The sequence below is a fragment of the Homarus americanus genome, unplaced genomic scaffold (genome assembly GCF_018991925.1).
Source record: "Homarus americanus isolate GMGI-L3 unplaced genomic scaffold, GMGI_Hamer_2.0 scaffold53233, whole genome shotgun sequence".
In the NCBI taxonomy this organism is placed as follows: Eukaryota; Metazoa; Arthropoda; class Malacostraca; order Decapoda; family Nephropidae; genus Homarus; species Homarus americanus.
This window is the reverse complement of record NW_024751660.1, coordinates 3,011,938-3,038,786: the sequence shown is the minus strand read 5'-3', so window position 1 is coordinate 3,038,786 and position 26,849 is coordinate 3,011,938. Positions and strand designations below refer to the sequence as shown.

Here is a 26,849-nt window from a genome sequence, read left to right as displayed (position 1 = left end):
ATGATGGGGGCTGGTAGTGGGGTGTGGCTTGGTGGTCCAGGGTCACCTCGTGGACCGAGCGTTAGGGCCAGACGAGCCAGCTATGGGGGCTATAGGTGGTCTGAAGTGTCTGACGGCCGGGTCTCACGAAGGTAACTGATCCTACTGGACCTCGGACATGTCCCCAGACATAGTGGATACAACATCCACCCTACAGACACGGCCTAGGCTGCGTTAGGGACCTGTATGGATGAAGGGACGGGCACTTACTAACGGTTAAAATGCCCGCGTGCCCTCACTCAAACCAGACCAGGGAGTCCAGCTACTCCTATTCCAATGAATTAATTTACGGTACCCTCTGACGTTGAAATTGAGACTATGAACTCCTTTTCATTCTCTACTATTATCTTCACTAACAATGCTCTGACTCAGCTATCGAAAGCAAAATTAAATTGATTACAAAGGAATGGATGGCAACAGGTCCCAGCATACAGCGTCTGCTCCCATAGACAAAGGCGGGGGAAACAGAGAAAACGGGGGACGTTTCCACTGGGGGACTCGGAAGGTTTTGTGGACGTTTGAGCGTAATATGAATCCTTAAGGTTTTCAGGTTAGCTCTTATCATGACCATTACAGACCAACCACCCAAGCGGCTAATGAACTGGTCAGTGGCAAATAAGGAACGAGAAGACAGCTTTTAAGACAGATTGACAGATTTTACAGTCAGTGATCAGAAGAGGAAAGAGTAGACTGAAATTACAGCAATGTTTAACACCATTCCCTCTCTTTCCCTTCAAATTAATCTTTTAAAGAAAAGAGAAATGTTACTCGACTTGGGACGGGAGTATGAATAATACTGTACATATTGTACAATAAAAAAAAATAATAGTTTTGGATAGTGCCCAAAGAGTATTCATGGCAATGGTTAAATCATACAAATAAATTTAGAATTTTCTTTTAATTACCCAGTAAATAATTTTTCAGTTGCTAATTTGCATTTTCTGGCTCAAACATCACGTTCACATAAATTTTAGGAACAGGTACCACATTTTTTTTTTCCAAAGTAGGATATGTATTATTATATTTATGATTCAATCAACCCCTCAAAATGTTTTTTGCCAGACAAATCTATCATTTATTTAAAATAAAACACATACAGTATAGCCACAGTTTGATGACAATAAAAAAATAAGAAAAAAAAGAGTAACATTACTTAACAGTTTTCAAACAACAAAATATTTGTAGACGAACTGACGTCCACTCCACAAGGGGTCACAGCTTAAGGTTGAAGAAACCACAAGTTCAGAAAACTGTGAGGGGGAACCTTTTCAGAGTGAGAATTGTGAACTCTTGGAACAACCCTGCAGCCACCTGCAATGCAGGACCCTTGTAAATGCAGCCACCTGCAATGCAGGACCCTTGTAAATGCGGCCACCTGCAATGCAGGACCCTTGTAAATGCAGCCACCTGCAATGCAAGAACCTTGTAAATGCGGCCACCTGCAATGCATGAACCTTGTAAATGCGGCCACCTGCAATGCAGGAACCTTGTAAATGCGGCCACCTGCAATGCAGGACCCTTGTAAATGCGGCCACCTGCAATGCAGGACCCTTGTAAATGCAGCCACCTGCAATGCAGGAACCTTGTAAATGCGGCCACCTGCAATGCAGGAACCTTGTAAATGCGGCCACCTGCAATGCAGGACCCTTGTAAATGCGGCCACCTGCAATGCAGGAACCTTGTAAATGCGGTCACCTGCAATGCAGGAACCTTGTAAATGCAGCCACCTGCAATGCAGGAACCTTGTAAATATAGCCACCTGCATTTCCAAGGTTCCTTTCAAGGAATTTAATACAGTAAGTTCTACTTAGGCCAGACAGGAAAAGATCTTGTAACTAGACTTAAACAGCATAAATATAGTGTTCGGAGAGGCCAAGAATCCAATGCTCTGTTCATTCATATGAGAGATAATAAGCATTGCATTGACTGGGATAATGCCTCCTCAATATTACCTTATAATTCAATCATCAGTAGGAACATTATAGAATCTAGTCTCATTAAACTTAGCGAATCTGTCACCACGAATTTCAGTAATGGCATGTACAAAATGCTAACACACTTGGATACCTACCTTACTGCATACTTAGATAAACTGTTGCAATTATTGATTTTAAAAATATATATATACAATTCATTATAAAATGGAGATATCTGGAAAGTACAAGAACAAAATCTGTTGACCCATTTGCTATGCTGCCATAAAGAACATAACTTTATATCTTCAAGTTGGCAAGAGTAGGAATAATGGTGGTGTAAATCTCAACGCCACGCATAAATATCTTCTCATTGAGGAATTCATTGTGGTGGTGGAGTAAGATTGGAGTTTTATTCATGGGGGAAAACCCAAGAGCTGGGATGTTGACCTGAAGAAAAATTATGACAATTAGTATTGAAACTTGATTTAAATACCACTCATTGTATCAAATTACTGCACCTTGAACAGTACTTGACAGTGGACAAACCAAATATAAAATTCCTTAACTATGAAGTGGAACACTTCGCTTTCTGAGTCAGCCATGTCAATGTCATTCTTAATGTCCATTCTGTATCTGTATTTTTCAGGCTAAATCAATATCAAGAAGGGGATACAATAAATGACAATATTTTTCGTTTTTCAACCAACTTAAGATTTTTTCAACAGAAAACTGGAATGTACAGAATTGTTTTCCTCAATACTGTATAGGTTTTTACCTTCCTTAGGAACCTGCAGTCTGTGGCAGCAGGAAATATTTGTTTCACAAGTTTTATACCTCTGAAAGAACAGACATTTGTTTTAGTAAGTTCCAATTATATCTATCTTAACACAAGATAAAAAATACAAGAACTAACATCCTGTATGCTACTTCCTTGAGTGTTTGTGTCAGTAACCCTGAGATGATAAGTGTCAGCTTAGCCAGGGGTGCTGATAAAGACAGTAATCTACTGAGCACACTACAACAATACCCTAGTAACCCTGCTTGCCCACAGGACTAAACCCTTCTCTCCTGAGGTGGAAATTCAAAGATATATCAAGAGTCCTAGATCCCTCAGAAAATAATAATTATTTTCAATTTTTTTAACCATTTCCTGCTACAGCCAAAACCAGAGTATCTAAACACTTGGTCTCTTACAGTGTCCAGACAATAGAATGGTTCCCAGATAGAGTAAAGCTGTAAATGGTAGAGTACAGCTTTATAAAGTAGAATGCTTACTGTGACTGATAATCAAAAATAATATTTAATGCCTAACTTGGTAACATTCTAGACTCCCAACCCACAAGACAATGGTTCAGTTGTTTTCACTGAACTGGCCATGATAATTGAATTTTAGTCAATTTGACCAAGGACAGCTGACAAAGCCATGAGATGCTTATTTCCAGTTGAGTCCTTATGCCAGCAGCATCTGGTATTGTTAGGGCCAGGCGGTCACCTATCCAAATACAGTACTAACCAGACCCAACGTTGCTTAACTTCGCTGATTGGACGAGGGGCCATATTCTCAGTCTTTACACCACCCGATCGATCAGGAACAACGCAGGGTGAGGTCTTTCAGAAAGACTACAGTCCCGGAGGATCAGGTTTGCTACCGAGATTGTTGGAACATTTCATCGGGAGGGGGAACTCGCCCGATGACAGTCCCGATGAATGTAAAAACCTTTTCATCCTCCAAATTTTTAAACTTTTACTTTTATCCTCCTTGTTACTGATCGGCTCGTTAGCCACTTGGGCGGTCAGACATGTCTCTGTTATACACTGTTGGCAAGTACTGGGCATGCACTGGTTCCTGAATGCATCCGAACCTGCTCCAGTGCTGATCAAGTCTGGTCTTGAAACAGCTCCCACTCGGTGCTGTCCCAACACTCTCTGGCAGGTTGTTCCAAGAGTTCACAACTCTCACTCCAAAAATATTTGCCCTCACAGTTTTCAAAACTGATAGAAAATAAGTTTGTTGGTGACAAACTTTTGTGTTTATATACATTCAAAGATTATCAGTTATTTACAAGTGTAAAATATTCTCGGCTGATCATGAGCGTGCATCCTTGAGTAAGCAACACAATGCCATGTTATTGTGTCAGCTGACTCACTGTTAGTCAACCATCAGCCATCCCAGTGTGGCCAACACCTGGTGAAATATAACCTTTCAAACAAACCTTACAAACACCAGAGAACAATAATTTCTATAGCCCATAGATATCCTCTATCACTTTTATGTTCGTTTGGTCTTTTTTTTTTTGGGGGGGGGGATATTATTGGAGTACTCGATGCCTCCTGGGCTGTGGTAACAGTGGGCCATGTAACAGATTTGGAAATATTGGTAGTCCTGCCTGGTACATCACAATCCCGACCCATCGTATTGCCCGAAGCACGTTCTTAAATTACCTTACCCCACACAAGTGTATGGTGACCGATGGCTGGACACACCATTGGGCATGACGACTGAGAATACAGCCCAAGAAGCGATGTTTCCAACGTGGTACAACTGCTTGTCAGCCACCTCAATGCCCTCAACTATGTACAACTGCTCCCACTTGGGAATTGTTACCCCCAAAACTGAGGGAAATGGTAAAGGAAGCATTTTCCACATACACATTCAAGGAAAATATAGTGAACATCAGAAAATGTGGTACAGTAATACCAGTACATACTCATCTTTACAAGCTTGAGAGAAAGCATCCCACCATGGATTCTTGCCATCTTCTACACATGTTAAGTTTGGATATTCATCCTGCAAAGATAAATTTCATTTGTTATAGACTTCAGTGAAAGGTTAAAGGGTTTTCGGTACAGGTATTTGAAAACCACAACATAATCTAACTTATACTAATACAGTACAGTATAATCATTAGGATTTTGGGTTCAGTCACAATAAGCCTGTTTTCAGGCCTCACCAACTAAATCTAACTTATCCAAACCCAGCCATTTGGGCTCCATCCTACTGGGCCTCAGTTCTAATCGGTCCCAGTCTTACTGATAAGATTAGAGTGGATTAGGATAAATTAGGATTGCAGCTCATTTGACCTACAATCAGAGTTCTACCATTACCGGTACCACAAAAAATATTGATCCTCTTTAATTTTTCACAAGATATTCATACAAAAACGTATTTCAAGGATGAATAAAACACGTTTACAGACTGGTGAAGTTGATAATAATCCAATAAATGTTTTTCCAAGACAGTTTTGTAGCGATCAGAGTTCATTGTCGTGTTATGGGGGAGGAAATGGGAGGCCAGCACAACCACGTTTTCCACTGAACGCTCCCCACACCATCACACTTGCAGGATTTTTCACGGTTTTAATGGTGTTACGAGGATCATACCGGCTGGCGTTGGTGGGCCTTCTGACTGTCTGTTTCCCTGCAGTCAGGATGCAAAATGTGCTTTCATCAGATCACATCACAGAATTCCATTGTTCTTTGCTCCAGTGCTGGTATTTTCTTGCAAAAGCAAGCCGCTGACACCGCTTTCAAGCTGTGAGAAGTGGTTTTCGTGCAGCTTGACGGGAAGGCGGTTGAAGTTCCTTCTGAAGGTGATGTTGAATTGTTCATTGTGATACATTTAGCAGGTGGATGGGGTGTGCTTTCTTCAGTCGTGATGCACTCATATAGGATCTCTCATTATCTCAAGCCTCAGTAGTGAATCAGTGCATTTGAAGGTCTTCCTGGTGATAATTTCCTTGGTGGAATAACGTTGGCGGGAAGGTTGCGTGTCGATCACTTGAGCCTCTTAATTGTTGCCATTCCTCGTCCTGTTCTCCTTGAAATTTCTTTCACAGCGACTTTTTCCTCTCGCAGGGCAAGGATCAGACCCTTCTCTGCCTCAGACATGTTTTAGGGAGCCATGAATGTACAGGGTGTCCATAAATGATTACCCTGATTAAAACATGAGCATACTGTTTTTATGGTAATCATTTATGGACACCTTGTAGTTTTGAAAGAAAATTTTGGGCTAATTGTGAGTGTCTTAATTTGCACTCATCAGCTTGGCGAGTGAAAATTAACGCGCACCCTAATCGATAGCAAGTGGGGCACTGGCCAAGTTTCTCTCACTTGACACTTCAAGTCGCGCGGGAAACACTGAAGAGTTGCCAAATGTTATATATTCCCGCCTTGACAAATTTGGCGGGCTGCTTTTCGCGTGGTGAAAGCATATACGTATATATATAAACACAGCTAATTATGCAGAGGGGATCAATATTTTTTGCAGTGTTTGTATAATGGGTATTGTGAAGGCTTATAGCCATAGTTTCGTACAATATATCATATAGGGTGCCTAATATATACTACTGCTTCTCCACACATACATAAAAATAACTGATATCTCTCACCATGGCATAAAAATTTATCATCAATCACACTTTTCTCATCAGCACATTACCATAATCTATTAACAGTTATAAAAAAGATTCAAAAGGATTAAACTAGGATTCCTTACCAACACAAAAAGCTTAGCTAAATACCTAGTATACATTACCATTATAAAAAATGGGATGTTTGGTAGTCACACTGGATATCACCCCTCTCATGTATGTCTGGGCCAAGCAAGACTCAAACTCTAAAATATTGGCGAGATACGTGCATTACCATAGTACCTCCACATCAAGCTCTCTCCAAACATTCTATATGTGCAAAGTAATCAAAGCAAAAATCTAGATGAGTTACCTTGCTTTCTGAATGACTGCCAGGAGCAATGTGTTTAAACTCATAGGTAACATCATCTCCTGCTTCTTTGCACCAACTTTTGATCATGTCTTCAAATTTGTTTTCACCTATTGTAGGGGTGACACGAACATCAAAGCCAACACAGAGCTCTGAAGGTACCACATTAAACTGGACACCACCCTGCAAGATACTGTATAATGTAAAGATGAACTTTTAAAGAGAAAATTATACCAACACAAGATTACTGAATATATAACACTACAAGAACAGGTTGTTTTAATATCAGCAACTTTAGAGGGTAGCCACAGTCCCAAGTTTAATGTCAAAACAAACACCAGTTCATAAAAAGGCTTTAACTGTAGATTAATAACGTCAAAAGAAAAGTAAGCAAAAATTTTGATAAAAAATCTCTTCTACTGTACTATGTGCTTGTACAAAAGATAGCAAATAATGTATTGAATTGAATTGAATTGAAACAGTTTATTTAGCCAGAAAAACAGATACAGAGTGGATAATACTGTAATAACAATATTAACATGGCTGAGCCAGTTGAGAACCTGAGCTCTCTTTGAGGCACCTGATATATACTATACATTTATGTCAAGGAAGTATTATGTAACATTTATTATCATCTGGAATAGTACAATAGCATGGTTACCACGGTTATCACTTCAATATTTAATTATTTAATTATTTTTTATTTTATTTCTATTAGTATTATTTTGTTTATTTATATATATATACTGTATATATATATATATATATATATATATATATATATATATATATATATATATATATATATATATATATATATATATATATCTATCTATATATATATATATATATATATATATATATATATATATATATATATATATATGCATATATATATATATATATATATATATATATATACTATACATATATATATATATATATATATATATATATATATATATATATATATATATATATATATATATATATATATATATATATATATATATATATATATATATATATATACAGTACTATAGACGTCCAGGTCGTTTTCACATTTCATCTCTGTTAATGCTCGGGGTTTTGTCATCACATTGGGACATGTGATATGCCTCTTTGCTGTTGGTATGACCTAGGTGCATCCTCATGCATTTTGTGACCCAAACCCTTTCATTCCCAAATCAGAGCAAACTGGATGTCATGACAGGAGTAAAAAAATTATATTCTTACAAGTGTTTTTATGATATGGTTCCTTTTTACTTGTCTGTTCCCTCCCAACTGACTGGAACAGAAAAAATAAGATCTCTATTGCTCATCAATATCTTAAAATAGATAGCAATTCAACCAAAATTTTTACCTTAAGGCTACTTCCTTTAAAGGAGAAAAACTATGTAAAAGTGGAAAATAAGTACACTGGAACAATATCTTTTAAACAAGTACAACAATTACCTGCAGCATTGTGAGGTTGACACTGGTAACATCTCCAAGATTCAGGTCCTTGTCTTCCTTCAGTAATTGTTTTTGTTGGCTACGAAAGTTAAGGAAGGAGTTGATCACCCTTTGAAGTTTTTCTCCTGCAGTGTTGGGTAGGAACTGTGATCCATGACCGGGTTGACCAGGGCACTTAACATATACCCCTGAAAATTAAACTGTCATTAACCTGTTCAATGGGGCTAGTCAAAATTTCAAGTGTACCTTTCCATTGGTGGCATGTCTGCATTGAATGGGTTAATCTGTGAGCTGAACAAGTAAGATGGTGGAGGTGGAGTGGAGAAGCAAAACCTTTTTAGACTAGAATTTCCACTCTTCTACACCATTCAATACAGTACAACAATTAGTTTGGTAAAGTGATACACAGTACATAAACCTCTTGGACCTACAAACCTTCATAGAGTATATAAAAGGGTGTACAGTACTGTGTTATTATTTCATGTGTACCATAATATGGTATTAGTGAAGCATATTTCCCACTATATTGCCAGACACAAACATTGGCCATTTTTACCCTCAGCTTACAAGAACTTATCAATCCTCCATGAACAGCTGACAGTCTACTAATGTATATATATTTCCATAACTGGGGAAGGAACTTGATAGATTATTAATTCTCCAGTGTTCTTAAACTGTTTTTCTCTTCAAGAGTGGAGTGTTAGTATAATACATAAGGAAGTTTATTGTCTGGAGATGTTTGTTGGAGTCGCATCTGACCCAGAACACAGCAGTGAGAGGTAAATGTGATACAACTGTACCACCAACACCCCAAGAGTAAGAGACAATGAAGGTCTTAAAGAACAAACCAACCACCTGAATGGTTAGTAAGCTGATAAGTGGTGGAAATGACAAGTAAAAACAATTATTTTGAAAAAATTAAAGAACACATAAAAGAATTTTAAGACAGAACTATACTTGCTTGGCCACAAACTTGTAAGTATGTGTCATGGGTTAACAATCAACAGCTATAAATTCTTAATTCTCTTCAACACATAAGGAAATGGTATTCTTGCCTCTAACATCAACTTACCGTATATCTACTGGAAAACCACACAAGAAATGGTCAGGTAATACAGTAACTTAAAAGTACAGTAGTTTTGTTTGAGGGTATTATAGATTCCTATTTCCATATTTTTAAAAATCTAAATGTATATACAGTAAAGTACTGTACTGTAATAGTGTACTGTATTCAAAATTGTAATGTTAAGTACAAAAATATTAAAACTACAGTTCCAGTACTTATCTACATATATAAAATACATTCCATTTGTGTATCTTGATGTTCCTAATGCACTTTCAGTTTTGAAGATTGTGTGATGAAATTTGGTAGGGAGGTGTGGGTGGCCTAGGCCCAAGAGGATGGTCATATAGTATCTCCTGTCCCTCCGCAAGGGGCAGGTCAGCCACTGCAGGGCTAACCTGCACCCCACTCATAATTTTGGTTATGGGCCCATGGCCAGGATTTAATTCATTACTGTAATAACCTGAGCAAAACCAGGTAACTCGGCTAGTTACTCACATCTTACCTACAAATATATAAGAATCTAGTAAAATAATTACTGTACGCATTAATCAATTGATTAGTTTCAACCATTGGTGTCAAACACTGCAGTATGTAAATAAATAAAGAGATAGCTATGAAACTTCAAAAGGCTTTGCTGCATGAAAAGTTTTTCATAATATTAATCCAGTATTTTTCTAGCGAGATGTAACAGTTACTATGCTTGGAGAAAAGAATAAATATTGAAAACATTGACTTTTCAGATTTGCTTTATGTCAAAGCTTTTCATACACTCAAAATCTTAACTTTAATTAAGTCTTCAATTGTACATGGGCATATCATGCTCCTGTGGGCAGGTAATAAATATGTTCTTCTTAAGCCCAAATTATCAAAATACCATACTGCACTGTATATTAGTACTATGCAAAAGCCTGACTTGATGGTAGCTAATAATTATCATCGTCAAAGCTAGTTTGTTGGTATATGTATACAGTAGTACAGTAAAAGTAGCAACATTATTATCATCAAGCCACACAAAACTGCAAAGAACACATTCAAGTGAGGTAAAAAAGTTCTTACATAGTACTGTTCTTTCTCCATAAAACACAGTGTACTTCTCAGTTGGGTTAGCATACCCCTCATCCAAGGCAAAGCCAACTTTCAGTTTTTTGAAGATGTCAGTTTCTATAAATTCTGCCATGCCATCTATTCCACCAATCTCCTCATCTGAAAAATTTTGTTTCCAGTTAATACAAACAGTCAAAATACACATGGCCAATATAGTACCTGCTAATAATGCAAAACAGAGAAATGACAGACTGCAGGACCAGGCAAAGGGTCAATCAACCAGTGGCACAGAGATTAAGTAAAATGAAGTAATAGGACCAAACACTTCATCTTCTATATTTAAATTTAACTTCCTGTTGCCAATTTACAACAGTGATATCTAAATTATAATTACCCCTGTACCCATACACTGAACCTCCACTAACTTGATGTTGTTAGAGCTCTGTGTTGATTGAATTACAGTATCACAAAATATTCAATTATCTGAATATATTAAATTTACCACACAATTCTTGATATTTAAAAACTTACTGTGCCTCACAATAAAAAAAAAGTTCGGGTTGTTTTCAGTACAGGTGTTTAGATGTACTGTATACGTACTGTATACTCAGCAAACACACGTTCCTGTATTTTCAAATTAATATGAATACAGTACACGTACTGTAAAGGTACACCAACCACAAAAAGTCGTGCGACTCTCGGCCCTCTATAGCAAGGGGCGAGTGTCGCAGGTATTATTGCGTTTATCCGCCTCTAAAATTACCCAGTCGACATCCGACAGTACTTGGCAACTCTCCCGGGTTGGTGTGTCCTGAATCCACAGCAAAACCACCAGTGCTCAATGAGCTGCCGTCCTGAGTGGATCTGTGTCAGATTTTCCAAGCGCCCCCTTGTGTGGATTACCAGTGTGCTGTACAGTGATCCCTCGGTTAACGAGCGCCTCGGTTAACGAGATTTCGGTTAACGAGTTACCTCCCATAAGATTCTTAACTTCGGTTAACGAGCAATCCCTCGGTTAACGAGTTTCTTACGAGCCGACCTCAACAAGTTTTCGCTTGCACTTGGCGGTCAACCAGCTGTAGTATTAGTCCGCCAATACAGTAATCGGTTCTAGGGCTTAAATTCCTTACTATTTTAGTAAATATCAAGAAGTTTATACTATTCAATAAATTTAAAAGTTTAATATTAAATTTTTTAGTTATTTTAACAATTATTGAACATAATTGAAGGTAAAGTGACTAGTTTTATGCACGCCATCCAGCCTCTTAACACAGCAAACAAGCGTTAGTCTCTCTCTCTGTTTTCAGTGGAGGTAACATCTTGCTTGAGACTCTTCAACTAAACGCTTTTTTCTGTGTTTGCAAGCAAATTATTGGTCATTTTGAAATTTATTTTACATATTGACAATATATAATGCAGTGCAGTGTTGATTTAAAGAAAATAATCTTGAATTACACCAAGAGAACTAAAATTTATGGGTGAAATGGCGCCATGGGGTGACTTCTCTTCCACCCCAATGCCTTTTCTTCTCCCTTCTCCTCCACCCCGATTCTAATTCCCATCATCATCATCCAGGAGCCTTCTACATACACACCTCAAAGTAAGTGTACTTTCCTTCCTTTTTTGTTGAATTTAGGCAATTTTCGGTGAGCTGGAACCAATTACCCAAAAACCCATTGAAACAATGGTTTCGGTTAACGAGCAACCTGCTGGAACGGATTGTGCTCGTTAACCGAGGGAGCACTGTACTGTGTTTATGCGCCATATTTTTCAGTGATTGTGTTCAGGATGCCTGGGACTAATCTTACAAGAGAGGAGAAGGTTAGAATCCTCACTTTAATCGAAGAAAAGGTGCCTGTGAATGAAATTGTTAGACGTACGGGACGAAACAAAGCCACCATCCACCAGCTCAAGGCCGTTGCACGTGACCTGCCTCCTGTCTCTGTTCCACCAGCCAAACCTCGGTCTGGACGTCCACGCAAGACTAGCAAGACTACAGATGCCCTTCTGTGAAGAGAAGTGCTTAAAACTCCACACATTACAGCAGCCGAGTTGCAAAGGTACCACCCTCACGTCCTGGGAAATGTGGCACAGCATACCATTTAGCATCGCCTGCAAAAGGAACTGCACTTGCCATGTCGTCGCCCAGCAAAAAACCACTTCTCACAGACAAAATGAGGAAGACTCGTCTTGCTTTTGCCAGCAAATATTGACACTGGACACCAGAGCAGTGGGCAAAGGTGATGTGGAGTGACGAAAGTACAGTTCAGTGTGTAAAGATGAGTGGGAACAGGGTACGACGACCAGTGACAGCCAGCAGATTCGACCACCGGTACACCAAGAAAACCGTGAAACATCCGGACCATGTGATGGTGTGGGGGTGCTTCAGTGGTGCTGTGGGTAGAGGAGGCTTGTATTTCCTCCCTCGCAATGTTACAATGAATAGTGACCGGTATATCGAGGTGTTAAATGAGCACCTGCTCACATTTTATGACATTCATGGATGTGACTTGTTTATGCAGGATGATGCACCGTGCCACACATCCAAGAAATCAATGAATTAGCTCAGTGATCATGATATACGAGTGCTTGAGTGGCCTGGCAACTCACCAGACTTAAATCCTATTGAAAATGTCTGGTCATATATGAAACAAAAGCTGAATTCCATGGATACATCGTCCGTGCCAAGACTGAAGGAATCCCTCAGGAAGATGTGGTTAAATGAGTTGGATGTTGATTACTGCAAGAAGCTGCCTGATTCTATGCCAAAACGGCTCCAAATGGTGATTGACAACAAGGGGTGGACCACCAAATACTAATGGGGGGGGGGGTAAGTACAGGCCTATCACTGTTTATATACCATAAAGCATGTGTTTGTCACAAAAAATGTAACCGCACAGGGGTAGGTCGCAAGACTTTTTGCGGCTGGTGTACAGTATACAAAATGCTTTGTGTGATGCAAGTACAGTACTGTACAGTATAAAGGTGGTATAGTAATGTACAGTTTATCTAAGCAATTTGGTATTGTTTAAAATTACTGTGTTAACCAATTCCAAGTTTCGTGGGCATACGTTCCATGTTTTGTGTATGTACAGTAATACCAAAATATTTTTTAATTGCCTCCCATCTGCACCAGTGTATTCATTGTAACACTGTACTGTATTTATTTCAATTTTAAACCCTTAGACAATTTAAAATTTACAAAACAATTGGATTTTTTTTATAGATGCCTCTCCCTTTATAATTTATCTTCAATAATAATACCTATATCAGACTATTCTCAAATACTGTACAAGGTATGAAATTTTGAACATTGAATTAACCATGGTTGAGTGAATTATACAATACAATGTTCACAAGCTTACTAAAATACTCTTCCCATGCTCTCACTTATATGTCTAGAATATTATATATATTCCTCTCTTACATTTGTGTAAGGTAGATAGACAAACAGTGAAACCACAAAGAAGGTAGTAGGGAGGAAGTACAAGTATAGGATAAAGCAAGTATGTATTGAAACTGAAAAGTGGTCATGATAAATAGAAATAGCACACCTACACACATACATTGCTCATATCCCGAACTTGCACATATGTACAGTACAGTATACTGTACTTAGCCTTCAGTATGCAAGAAGGCAGCATGGCTGACAGTGTGCTGGCAGTGCACTGAACTGCCTTCATCTCTCCAACCTCTAAAATTAGAAACCATTTACAGTTGGGTGTACTGTAAGTGTCCATGAATCAAACCAGTGACACTCAGTACAGGAGATAGGCATTGTACAACTGCTCTACTCCTGTATACACTGTACAGTATGTCATTCTTGGCTGAATAATGTGAGGTTGTCCTTGGACAAGGAACTCCTTAATTGTCATCTTGTATAATGAAAAGCCACCTGACAAAGGGTATAGGCCAACAACAAAAAAGCTGGGTCTCCGGTGAGATATATTTGGAGTGATAAGTTGTGATTGCAAGTTCTTAAACCCAAAGATAGCAACTTGACTGAGTGATACTATACAGTATTATAATATGCTTAATGTTAACTAAGATCAATTCAACAACAATATTTTTTACGTTCCCATTTACTCTACTAAACAGTGGTACTTTTCAACCATTTCCATTTAATTTTCTGATTTTTTTTTTAAACTACTTTCCTAACACCACACATACTGAATTTCCTATGGAGGGGTCAGGAAGGCTCTGTAGTGTACTGTACATTATTGTACTGTACTTCACAATTTTTACTTGTACCTTTACTGTATTATTAACTGCAACAGTAATTTATCTCTACATCTACAACAGTATATAGATAACATATAGCAAGTTGTATAAATAACAAACTTGTAATACCTTTGTGTAATAAACACAAAATTTAGCTTCACCAGCCATTACATAAGAGGGATAGTCGTACAGTACTCTAAGTGTTTCACGACTCATTTTTAATCTCACTTGCAAGTGCCTTCTCATTCACTGCCAATCATTCTCTCTAACTGCCATAATAGGTGCATTATGTTTTCCCTACATAACAAAGAGGAGTGCAGCAGTTGCGTGGATACAGCACTTGTCTCCTGTTCCAGGGGTCAGTGGTTCACTTCCTGGGTGCTCCCAGTTCACCCAGCTGTAAATGGGTACCTAAGTTTACAAACTGGGGAAGTGAATACAGTCAAGTGCAGTACTGGCCATGCTGCCTTTTTGTGTACCGAAGGCTTAGAATACATTGTGCTGTATCCACAATGTCCCCAACGGCTGTCATGCCAATAACCCACTTTCACTTTTCACAGATATTACCTTCACTTTATTTACCTGGCATAAAAGAAAGATGAATTGTTCTGAGGAACTTATGCCCTTCTTTCTTTAGGTATTTCAGAGCCTCAAGGTACTGTATCCCAACACACTTCATGTCCTGTGTGCCACGTCCATAGATGTCCCCTTTTTCATCTTTGTGAGCACTGAATGGGTCATACTTCCAATGTTCCTAAAAATCAAAAAAATTTCCAACATCAGATATGTCATTTCCCAAAGTACATTAAAAGCATTGGGGTTCATGGCGGATCTCTGGGGCTCTTCGCCACCTCCAGCCTACTACCACACCATCAATGAAATGGTTTGCCCTGCCCAAACCAAGAGTTTATGACTGATTGCATGAAAAAAACTGCACAAAGATGAAAGTTTGTAATACTATAGAGGTCAGTTAGTTACATGTACGTGGGGATGTACACCAAACAAAGTACAGTAGATATCTTTATGGATGGGACCGATGGATTTCAAAATGAACACCGAAGCTCCTATATCGGTGGGGTTGTGAAGTTCAGTACAAATAAAGAGACATTTCCTATTAATTATCATAACTCATCTTTCTAGTTATTACATCCAAAATAAAAAATAGATAAGTTGCATTATAACTGTTTGAAGCCAGCATACTGTACTCTACATTGTGTGCTTTGTTTGTTCTACACACACTGAGAGAAACAGTTTTGTATCCAACTGGGGAGTGGGGGGAGTTGCCAAATAGGAATACATATAACAAATCATAGTTATCATCATAGTAATTTGCATTTAATGTAAGTGTTGTGCAGTATTCCCTTAAAGCTTGCCTCCCTCAGAAACTTACGGATTGCCATGGAAAATAAATAAAATAAATCTGAGATTGTGCCAGGGATCAAGAGGAGTCAACACAACAGGACAGTACAGAGCACCATATTTCCCAGGTCATAAGATGTACCCTATAATTAGCAAGGTACAGTATATTTTGTATATTTTTTTTATTTTTGCAGATTTAATAGCCTACTGTACTGGCAGAGCCAAATCACTGGCTATGTGCTATCATGTTTCTCACTACCATGGCTCACTATCACTTTATGGACCTATTACCATACATTTGTTGGTATACAGTATTATTAATAAAATTTACTTAATTTAATATAAAAGGATATAATTATACATGTAGGTACCTACGGTATACACATTACAAATACTTATTGGACCCGGGCATGTTCACTAGGAACTGTCTAGTACAGGGATTGTTTACATCCTGTGCACCAGATCAGCTGAAGTTTCAGAGGTATTGTCTTTGCATTGTCATTACAGGGGCGTATCCAGGGGGGAGGTTCCTGGAAAGCCCCCTCGATGCGCACACTGCTCGTCTGAAGTGTCTTTGATCTGCAGTCATCTCCCTCCCTTACCTGTCATATTAAATCTTAATACGGTCAAACACAAGCGGCTTGATTATCAGACATACTTGTGTGCAGAATTTTGGGTCATGTCAGGCCATAAGCTCAGCTTATGACCTCACATGACTCTCAGGACCACTGGCGTCTTCATATAAATGACCAAGTTGTGACCCAGGAGTCAGTCACGAGCCCGTTTCAGCTGTGAACAACACAAGCGCACTCTTACATTATTGTGTTATTCCCGTGCGTGTATAATGTGTTTGCTTTGTTTCTTGTCCACTTTGGATATTTGCAATTTTATGTGCCCAACTGACGTACAGTCAAAGCCGTCAAGCCCTACCAGAGACATTGTCAAGGAGACTCTGGGTACATCATCATCATCATCATCCACCAACACTGAATCTAGTGCAACTGCTAGCATCCCAGTGAACGTAAGATACAGTGTGACGATGTAAACGTCACTTCTGAATCTAAATGCCCACGAAGTAAGTACAAATATCTACAGGGTGTTCTCGCTTAACGTCGGGGTTACGTTCCTGATAACGGGACGTTAAGGGGATCAATTTTCCCCATAAGGAATAGATCAAATACGGGAATTACGTTCCTGAGCCTCCCTTTGTCCCATGAAAAAAGTTATATACAGAAAATTATTGCCATTTCTATAGAGAATATTATATAGAACTACAGTACTAAGTTTGTATTGGTACTTACCGATGGGTGGAGGTGGTAGAGCGAGTGTGTGGTGGGTAGTGGAGCAAAGGAGGGTGGGAGAGGAGGGTGGGGAGACACTGAGAGACTGCAGCTGCCTCCTCCTCCTCTGACTGGGGTTCCTCCGTCGTCGGTTGCTCCGTTGATGTTTGCTCCTCCTCGGCTGCCGGCTGTCGTGAAGAAGCTCCTTCTGCCGTCCCACGACAAAAAAATTAATCCAGTGTTGACTGCTTGGTGCTACTCATCTTCTCCTTATAGATCTCAGTGTAACAACCAAGACTGTCCTCAATGCTGTGTTGAACCTTTGAGCTACGTTCTCTGTTTGGGTTATCATCTAGAAACATTTGCATTGCTTGCTGGAACATGTTCAACGATTCTGTCATCCTCTTAGAAGTTAGCGTTCGTTGAGGTTCTTCTTCATCGTCGTCATCTTCAACGGGACTGTGTCCTGTTAATTGTTGCAGATCTTCGTTGGGTAGCTCTTCTGTATGGGACGCCAGGATGTCCTCAATATCCTCTGATTCCAGCTCATCAAAGCCTGCCTGTCTAGCCAAGCAGAGGATATCCCTGTTCACAGCTGGGACCAAGTCCGTGAATCCCATAAAACTGTTAACGCACAAGGGCCACAGTTTACCCCACACCATTCAGGCAATTTTCTGAAACCTCTTCCCATGCCTTGTCAATGTTGTCAAATGCATGAAGAATGTTGAAGCCATATCAATATTCTCGGATCGTTGGTTTATTTTCTCCGTCTGTAGCCTTGAGCAGCTGGGCCATGGTACAGCGTAAATAAAACGCCTTGAATGCGGCGATGACGTCTTGGTCCACAGGCTACATCAGTGCTGTCATGTTGGGAGGCAGGAATACAACTTTTACACTGTCATGCAAGTCTTCGAGATTGGGAGGATGAGCTGGAGCATTGTCAAGAAGCAGAAGAATTTTGAAGTCAAGGTTCTCCTTGGCACAGTATTCCTTCAGTGCAGGAATGGCGTACACGTTTAACCACTGGCTAAATATGGCGGCAGTTATCCATACCTTTTTGTTTGCCTTGTAAGTGACAGGAAGGTGATCCTTAGAGTAACTTTTCAGGGCCCATGGGTTGGCAGCGCAAGAAATCAGCATAGGCTTAACCTTGAAGTCACCGGCAGCGTTCACGCCAAGCAGCAGTGTCAAGCGGTCTTTTGCCGCTTTAAAACCTGGCACTCTCTTCTCCTCCTTTGAAATATAGGTCCTCTCAGGCATCCTCTTCCAAAAGAGACTAGTGTCATCCACATTAAAGACTTGCTTCGGTGAGTAGCCTCCTTGCTGGATAATCCGTTTGAATTCTGGCGGGAATGTCTCGGCAGCAACCGTATCTGAAATGGCAGCTTCACCAGTCATCTTAATATTGTGGAAGTTATAACGATGCTTAAATCATTAAAACCATCCTCGGCTGGCCGTAAAGATCTTTTCCTTTGATCCTTCACCCTCTTCTACCTTTAAGTTGTCAAACAAGGATCTGGCCTTATGCTGGATAACCATAAGGCTCACAGGGGCATCGCGTTGATTCTGGTCTTCCATCCATATTGCCAGCATCTTTTCCACCTTCTCCATCACAGTGCTTCTAGTACGAGTCGTCTTAGTAGCACTCGGAGAAGAACCACTTCCAGCACTAACCTTAATCTTGTCAGAGTTGGTCCAGATAGTAGGCACTGTTGTAGGGGTTAGACCAAGCATAGCAGCTATGTCCACAGCACGTACCCCTTTTTCAAATCGGGTTAATACATCCATTTTCGTAGCAAGGGTAATGGTCTTACATTGCTTCTTCACTACACTAGCATTAGTAGCACTTGATGGGTGCTTGGAAGCCATTTCAAATGGTTAGAGTACAGTTTTAGGGCAAAAACGCTAAAGCACGCACGAATGATGTCAAGTCGTACCAGACACTAGCTTGGCGTCCCGCGAGTGAGGGCAGCACACCGAGGCTAGAGAGCATTGTGTGGTCAGACAAGAGCGGGTGATGCGCCATAGAAAGTACCTAGTCCGTGACAACACAAAACGACGTGGTATCGGATCACAGGGACGTTAAACGAATTTTTGGTCTCTAAAGTTCAGCGACGTAGTACTGAAACAACGTTAAGCGGGATGACGTTAAGCGAGGACTTACTGTATTAATTATGTGTAAGTCAGACTCGGTTAGAAATTTTTTTTCATTAATGATGTACGAAAATACACAATATAGTTCACCGTACCGACTATTTATATTTTTGTGCTTCTCCAAATCATCATTTACTATGTTGAATATTGAGAAACATTTAGAATCCCAAAAATCTAGTCCTGCTTGTATTTCTACATCCTATAAATGTCACGACGTAAATTTTATCACATTTTTAAAATCTAATATTCTTAATATTCAACACAGTAAATGAGGTTTAAAATTTAATAAGTTGTCAGCAATAATTTGGGAATCCCTAATTATTGCTGACAACTTATTATTTATCATCATTTACTGTGTTGAATATTAAGAATATTAGATTTTAAACAATGTATTCCAAATAATGTATATTCATAACATTTATAGGAAATACAGTAGTCGGGGAAACACAAAATATATGAATACCCGGTACGATGAACTACCCGGTATATCGATGGTTCAGTTTACATTATCTTCATATGTTGTCTATGCGTATCCCTAATTATTGCTCACAATTTCCATCTTTAGTCATTAATCGAGTTATTATAAGGAAGGTTGGAGTTGAAATTTAATGAAAATTTGTGTGACATGAAGTGTCAGACATCAGCATTTACACATCTCCTGCAGCCAGGCGTGATCTCACTGACGACGATAAGCTGAACCTTCTTACCAACTACTTCAGACCAGACTACTCCTACAAGTTTCCTCCCAGACTGGAGTTTGGCAAGCAACAACATTTTCAGTATCGCTGGCTGCCGGAGTACCAGTGGTTAGCTTACAGTGAAGCAACCAACGGTAGCTTTTGCATCCCAAGTGTCCTGTATGGCCAGGCCATTGAGGGGGGCCTGATCAGCCGGCCATTTACACTATTTACCAAGTCCAAAGCCAAGCTAGCTGCCCATGACCTACATGTCAGTCACAAGGGGGCAGTCGCCAAGGCTGCAGACTTTATAGAAGTCATGAAGGGTAGGAGGACCAACGTTATCAGTCAAATGAATGATGCCCTCCGCCAACGCATCGCAAACAACCGAGCTAAGCTGGCTTCAGTCATCAAAACGGTGATCTTCTGTGGACGTCAGAATATTCCCCTTCGAGGTCACAGAGACTGTAGCATAGATGTGGCTGGAGATCCCAGCACTAACCATGGCAACTTCCTTGCTTTGCTGGACTTCAGGGTGGAGGCAGGTGATCACACTCTTCAGAAGCACTTCTCAAGTGGAACTAAGAGTGCCACTTACACATCGGCTAATATTCAGAATGAGCCAATAAACATCTGCGGGCAGGTCATCCGTGACAAGATTGTAAAAAGAGTGAAGGAGCCCAATTTCTACATTTGCATTGCTGATGAGGTGACTGACAATTCCAACAAGGAGCAACTGGCGATGGTCTTGAGGCGAACTTGAACTGTTGTACCAGTATATTATTTTCTATTATTTTAATTTGGAAACAAGGTCTTTCTCTTTTATGTTTGTAGAAATCAAAGTAATTTTAAACGTACGTACATGTTTGTAAGTTATATAATTTTACAGTAAAGGGGAACATATTAATTACAAGACGTTTATAGAATGAGCTGCGTCCCCATGGCTTTCCTGAAAGCTACAACCTGTCTTCTTTTAAAAAGCAGGTGTTCCATCATTCACCTATTGGGCAATGGCTGAACATAATTCATTGTTATGTATTTCTCGTTCCTTGGCAAAATCCAAGGAAAATGGAACTTGTTGACATTATTACAGATGATCATGAATAACTGCAATGAAGTGATAGTTTACACAATACAAAATAAAATGTTAATGAACTCAAAATGTGGTAGTGATAGCATATACAGTAGATAAGTTACTCTTGATGTGTAATAAAATAAAACATGATTTATATGTTGAACTTGCCTTGTACATTTTCCTTTTCAAGTGTCTGTTATGACATTGAATGTTTACTCTCACTATAAATTACACCTCGATTATCTTTTAAAATAACCTAATAGCCATCGCATATGGCTCGCTGCTCTCGCCCTGTACATATTTACATTCGGACAATCTGGGAAACCTCCCATACCAGAATCCTGGGTACACCCCTGCATTACCACAACTATCACTGTGTGGACCCAATGTCCATGTAGTGTTATTTTATGTTTAGGTTTATTCATGTCATTTCATATTTATTATACAGTATTGTCTTGTACATACATAATGTTGTTATACATGTGCATATAGCTATTTATATATGTAATTTGCACAATCTTGGGACTGGCATGAAAAACTCGCGGATTTTGCTTTCTCACGGGGTCCATTTTACCTAACCCCAGCGAGATTTAAGGGAATACTGTACTGTATTCCTGAGATCCTGAAACAAATACAGTACATATCGTTTCCCTTATCCGTTGTTTTAGAAACATACATATGAATCATGTTTCGAAACCAACCATTGGGACCACCAGCCATAGGCACCACCAATCACTGGCATTACTATTCATAAACCATTAGCATTGCCTATCATTTCACCAACACCACAAACCATGATCATTAACAACTAACAGCACCACTAACTAATGTGGTGACTTTTGGTGGTGTTGATGGTGATAGCTTATGGTGGTTGTGGTTTGGTTGCTGTTGCTCATGGCAGTGGTTATTGCTATTGTCGTCGTTGTTGGTGGTGGTGGTGGTGGGTTAATGTTACCCAACTTCTCTTTCCTCACACCATCATCGTTGGGCCACCGGCAGAACTCATGATCTGGCATATATCAAGAAGTTTTCTAAAAACATAGCTCTGTAGATCAAGGTTTATTGGCAGTGTTGTTGGTGTTGTTTAATGGTTGTTGGTCATTGGATTTGAGATCTATTCAACACTTTCTCCTCAAAAAAATCAACAACGATACCCTCATCCTTCCACGCTACGAATACCTTTCTCTACGCCTACGAGTCACTTTCATCCACATATTACTCTTCCACTGAACTTTCTTCACCCATCACTTGATTCTTTCGATTAGATTCATGAATGTGCCAGTCCTTGTCTTGAACTCCAGTGAGGAGGGCGACACAATTCCACACAATTTTAAACACTTAGTTTTAACTTAAATTAGGGCGCACTGCACACTTGACCCAAGCCCCACTCTGATACATATACAGTCCATATGTTTTCTATTGGTGTCTCAGTTCAGTCCTGCAGTTGCAACACATTACAGTACCTAAGCATCATCAAATAAATGCATTCTGGTAATTCATATACTTTACAGATACTTCTATAGATAATTCAAATGAGGTAGAGCCCAAGGATATCAAATTAGCAAGGTTCGAGTGTATTATCATTAGGGCCCGGATAGTTATGCACTAAAAAACCATGAAATATGCATGCAAATATGCACTAAAACAGGGGAAATATGCATTTATATGCACTAAAAATGTCACTTATAAAGCCAAGAATGCAGGTTATACGGAAACAAAATAGTTAATATAAACTAATGTTAATGTTTATTAAGCAATATACGTAATGTATTTAACATATATATGTGAAAGTGCTTCAAAAAATATATATGAACATGCATTTACATTTACATTACATCTCCCAACACACCAAAAATAAGATTCACAATACACCGTTGCTCAACATCAGTGGTTTCATCGAGTGACACCCACATTTTCTTTCCACAAGCCTTTCTCCTTATGATTTTCATCGTGTCCTTGAACAATTGTGAAACAGTTCTTACGTAATGTTGATTCGTCAGGCACCTTTTTTCCAGTATACTGTTCCAGGAATGACTTTAGGCACTTGTTATTCAGTTTATGCAATGGAATATCCGCTGAAACAAATGCCTTGCACAAATCTGCGTTGAACTGGGAACGATCAGGCCCTGACTTACTGGAACATGCAAGAAGTAGTTGTTGCTCCTTTTGTGCACTATTGGACTTAACAGCTTCGAGTCGGATGTGCTTGCTTGTTTTAAGGTGTTGTTGGACTTGAAATTTCTTGCTCGCTGTCACTGGTGCTTCACAATATTTACAAAACAGTACACTTCCATCAGTAGTAAATGCATCAAATTCCTTTACATATGATCTCAGCACTTCATTTTGGTTTCTTTGTACTTTCGGCATTTTCACGAGCAGCAGAGGAGAGTAGCTCCACACAGCAGCACTGCTCCTGACTGACTAACTCACTCGTCCAATGAGTCATGACCAGGTGTGGAAATGACAGATTAAAGCGACGTGACCTCACCTCACTTCACCTAACCACACCTCACCTCACCTCCCAGTACCACGTGTGCTCATTCAGTGGCAACAAAGAGATACTGCCAGATGAATATTTTAACAAAATATGCATTTATATGCAGTTATCTAGGTAATATGCACTTATCATAGAAATCACGCAAAATATGCATTTGCATATGAAATATGCAAATGCATAACTATCCGGGCCCTAATTATCATCATTACATCTACTACTATCATTATAAGTAATACAGTGAACAGTAATATACATACAGGAAACACTGGCACAACATCAGTGTGAGAATTGAGGAGGAGGGAAGGTAGATCCGGATCCTGTCCCACCACTGTCATCAACACGATGGGCTTCCCTGGAACACACTCCACAACCTGGCAGTCAGCACCAAGCTCCTTAGCTTGTCCTTCCAGGAATTTGGTGCAAGATGCTGTGAGGAAGAAAAATATAAATAAGAATGAAATATCTGTATGCATATAATATGCACGCACGCACGCACGCGCACACACACACTACTACTTTGCTGTCACTCGGAATCGAGTATGACGATCATACAGCTATGATAAAATTATTCGAGTTATTAAGGATGTCATCTTCGTTGGTGCGCTCTAAGGTGATTAGAGGCCGATATAGGACCAGCAGTTTGTAGGGGAGACGTCCACTACAAGGGTATTATTTTGGGGTAATTATTCGAATCGTGACCGTCCACTGTTTTTCATTGAAAATGATTTAAAAATACCCAGTTTTCACTTATTTTATTAGAAGATACTGTATTTATGTTGGGAAAAAAATTTAAAAATGGCTGAAATCATGTGCTAACCTGACCTAACCTATATCTTTACTTGCCTATATCTAGAAAACTAAGCATTTGTCCAAGAAAATAAATAGAAGTGAAAGTAATCAATGTAAATAACTGTGTCTAAAATACCGGCCATAAATACAGAACCGTTAATAGTTACAAGTCATATATTAGCCTATTTTAGTTTCGGTCATCCAGGGAATTGGTTAGGTTACAGTAGGTTAATGCTAGGTTAGGTTAGTTTGGATATCTAAATACAGGGATGACCGAAACTAAAAACTTTGGTAAATATTTAATAGTTGCCAGCATTTATATAGGGAGAAAGAGACAAAAAAAATAATAATTTATACTATGGCATTTACGTCGGAAATGTATATGTTTTCGAGTATTTTAACATAAATTACCAATATTACTTGTTGACAGTTGGCAGGGCTTTGAGGTAGAGGGTAAATGTGGGGTAAAATACTAACAAAAAACTAAAATTTTGAAACCTGGCCTAACGTTTCCTAACCTTTAAAACTTCAAAACCTATAAAGTTTACCTTATTCCTGTTTTCGGTGTAGTAAGGTCATAGTGTTGTTCCCGGTGCTCAGGTGAGGATGGGGTCAATTTATGCATAAACTCTTAAGTGATTCTTTACATTTTTACAAGTTAGGAAACGTTAGGTAAGGTTTTCAAAGGTTTGTTTTGTGTTATTTTACCCCACATTGACCTTCAACTTCAAAGCCCTGCGCACTTCGCTAGCAGTGTTCACAAATTACCAAAATTATTTTTACATCACAACCCACAAATGTGCAAATGAACACCAGAAGTCATCTTACCATAGTCTGGGTTGGGCTGAACAGTTTTTATCCTGATGTAATTACGGAAGTTGGTCACAGCAGGATGTTCTATCTGCGCCATGGCTCACGTGAAACTGACTGCAGTAAGGTAGGTATACCAGGTAGCCTCACTCAAGGTAGGTAGATACCAGGTAGCCTCACTCAAGGTAGGTAGATACCAGGTAGCCTCACTTCCATAGGCTCGACGCTAATGAAAATAAATTTGAAATTTTTATTTACGTATTTTTGAAGGCTTATGGTGGTATTAAGAGTTGTACAATAAATGTATGGAATGGAGATTTTTTGTTTTATTATAATTGGAGCCACAGATTAAATATATAAACTAAATATAAATATCTTTCTTGTGACGCTTGAGACCGATGGATTCAATCCAACGTAGCTGATTGGCTCGCGATGACATCACTTATTAAGCTCCGCCCACTTCATTACATCAGACTGTAGTGGAATTCTCCCCTACAAACACTGTTTGTCGCTGCCTAGCCGACCCCAGCAATTCCCTAGTGTATGCCTCGTGGTCTAGGTCAACCAGCGCCGCCATACACCACGGAGCGGGGGTCAACTGCTAAGCCACGCCTACCCCCGCTATTTAAGACCTGACCTCGTGGTGATCTGCCTCTCTTTCCACCTACAGCCGCAGCCAGCAACACCTCCTCCGCCTCTGCCTGGCGGCCCTCGTTCCTCCTCCGCCTCTGCCTGGCGGCCCTCGTTCCTCCTCCGCCTGCCTGGCGGTCCTCTCTCCCGCCGGCGAGCATGGCGACCCACAAGCTATCCTCCTTTGAGCACCCTCACCAACCAGCTCTCTCTACATTAACCAAGCTGCATTGTACATCCAATACAATATGTATATAGAGAGCACATTGTGAGTTTCCTTTCTCCATCCCATCCTGAGTGTGAACCAAACATCTTGAACCCCACAAGACCATAGAAGCGGGATATTTACAAGTGAAAGTGGAGTGTTTTTCTTTTATAACAATGATTTATTGCGCTGTAGCCACCTGCTAGTATAATTTGATTAGAGAAAGAATCTATACAGATAATAATACCACAATATTACAAACGCATGAAGTTGTGGGGTATGGGATGTTTGGTTCACACTCAGGATGGAATGGAGAAAGGAAACTCACAATGTGCTCTCTGTATACATGTTGTATTGGATGTACAATGCAGCTTGGTTAATGCAGAGAGAGCTGGTTGGTGAGGGTGCTCAAAGGAGGATAGCTTGTGGGTCGCCATGCTCGCCGGCGGGAGCGAGGGCCGCCAGGCAGCGGCGGAGGAGGAGGTGTAGCTTGCTGCGGCTGTAGCTAGAAGAGAGGTAGGTCACCACGAGGTCAGGTCTTATATAGCGGAGGTAGGCGTGGCTTAATAGTTGACCTCCGTCATGTAAGGCGGCGCTGGTTGACCTAGACCACGAGGCATACACTGGGGAATTCGCGGGGTCGGCTACTCAGCGACAAACAGCGTTTGTAGGGGAGGGATTCACTACAATCTCACTAATATCATCCAAACAACATCTCCTGAAAATTTGATGCAATTCCATAACATCCTTCTCGGGTAAATATTCAGAAAGTGTCACCAGGGACCTGAATATTGAGTCATATATGGTTAGATAGAGAAAAGAAATAATAAAAAATATTTCTTCTGTAACGTTTCCGTCGGAAATTTATAGTTTTCGAGATAATTGAAATTTTTATTTTCTAATATTTAGCCAA

General features: G+C 39.7%; 1 protein-coding gene across 1 annotated transcript; it reads right to left on the bottom strand.

Moving 5' to 3' along the window:
• Positions 1-922: 922 nt before the first annotated feature.
• On the bottom strand, positions 923-25,247 carry LOC121854745 (aminoacylase-1-like). Its single transcript, XM_042349483.1, has 9 exons — positions 25,120-25,247; positions 23,760-23,929; positions 15,043-15,214; positions 10,252-10,398; positions 8,130-8,317; positions 6,678-6,857; positions 4,664-4,743; positions 2,731-2,791; positions 923-2,402 (listed from the first exon to the last, which is right to left on the bottom strand). Exons 1-9 carry the CDS (start codon positions 25,199-25,201, stop codon positions 2,253-2,255), a joined length of 1,230 nt encoding a protein of 409 aa, XP_042205417.1. The 5' UTR covers positions 25,202-25,247; the 3' UTR covers positions 923-2,252.
• Between the last annotated feature and the right edge of the window lie 1,602 nt (positions 25,248-26,849).

Bases quoted from the DNA above. Each gene is read 5' to 3' on its own strand.
- LOC121854745 (XM_042349483.1), bottom strand. From the start codon at position 25,201: ATGGCGCAGATAGAACATCCTGCTGTGACCAACTTCCGTAATTACATC. The intron at 23,930-25,119 runs GTAAGATGACTT...TCTTCCTCACAG, and splicing joins TCAGCCCAACCCAGACTATG to CATCTTGCACCAAATTCCTG. The intron at 15,215-23,759 runs GTATGTATATTA...TTTGATTTTTAG, and splicing joins ATGTTGTGCCAGTGTTTCCT to GAACATTGGAAGTATGACCC.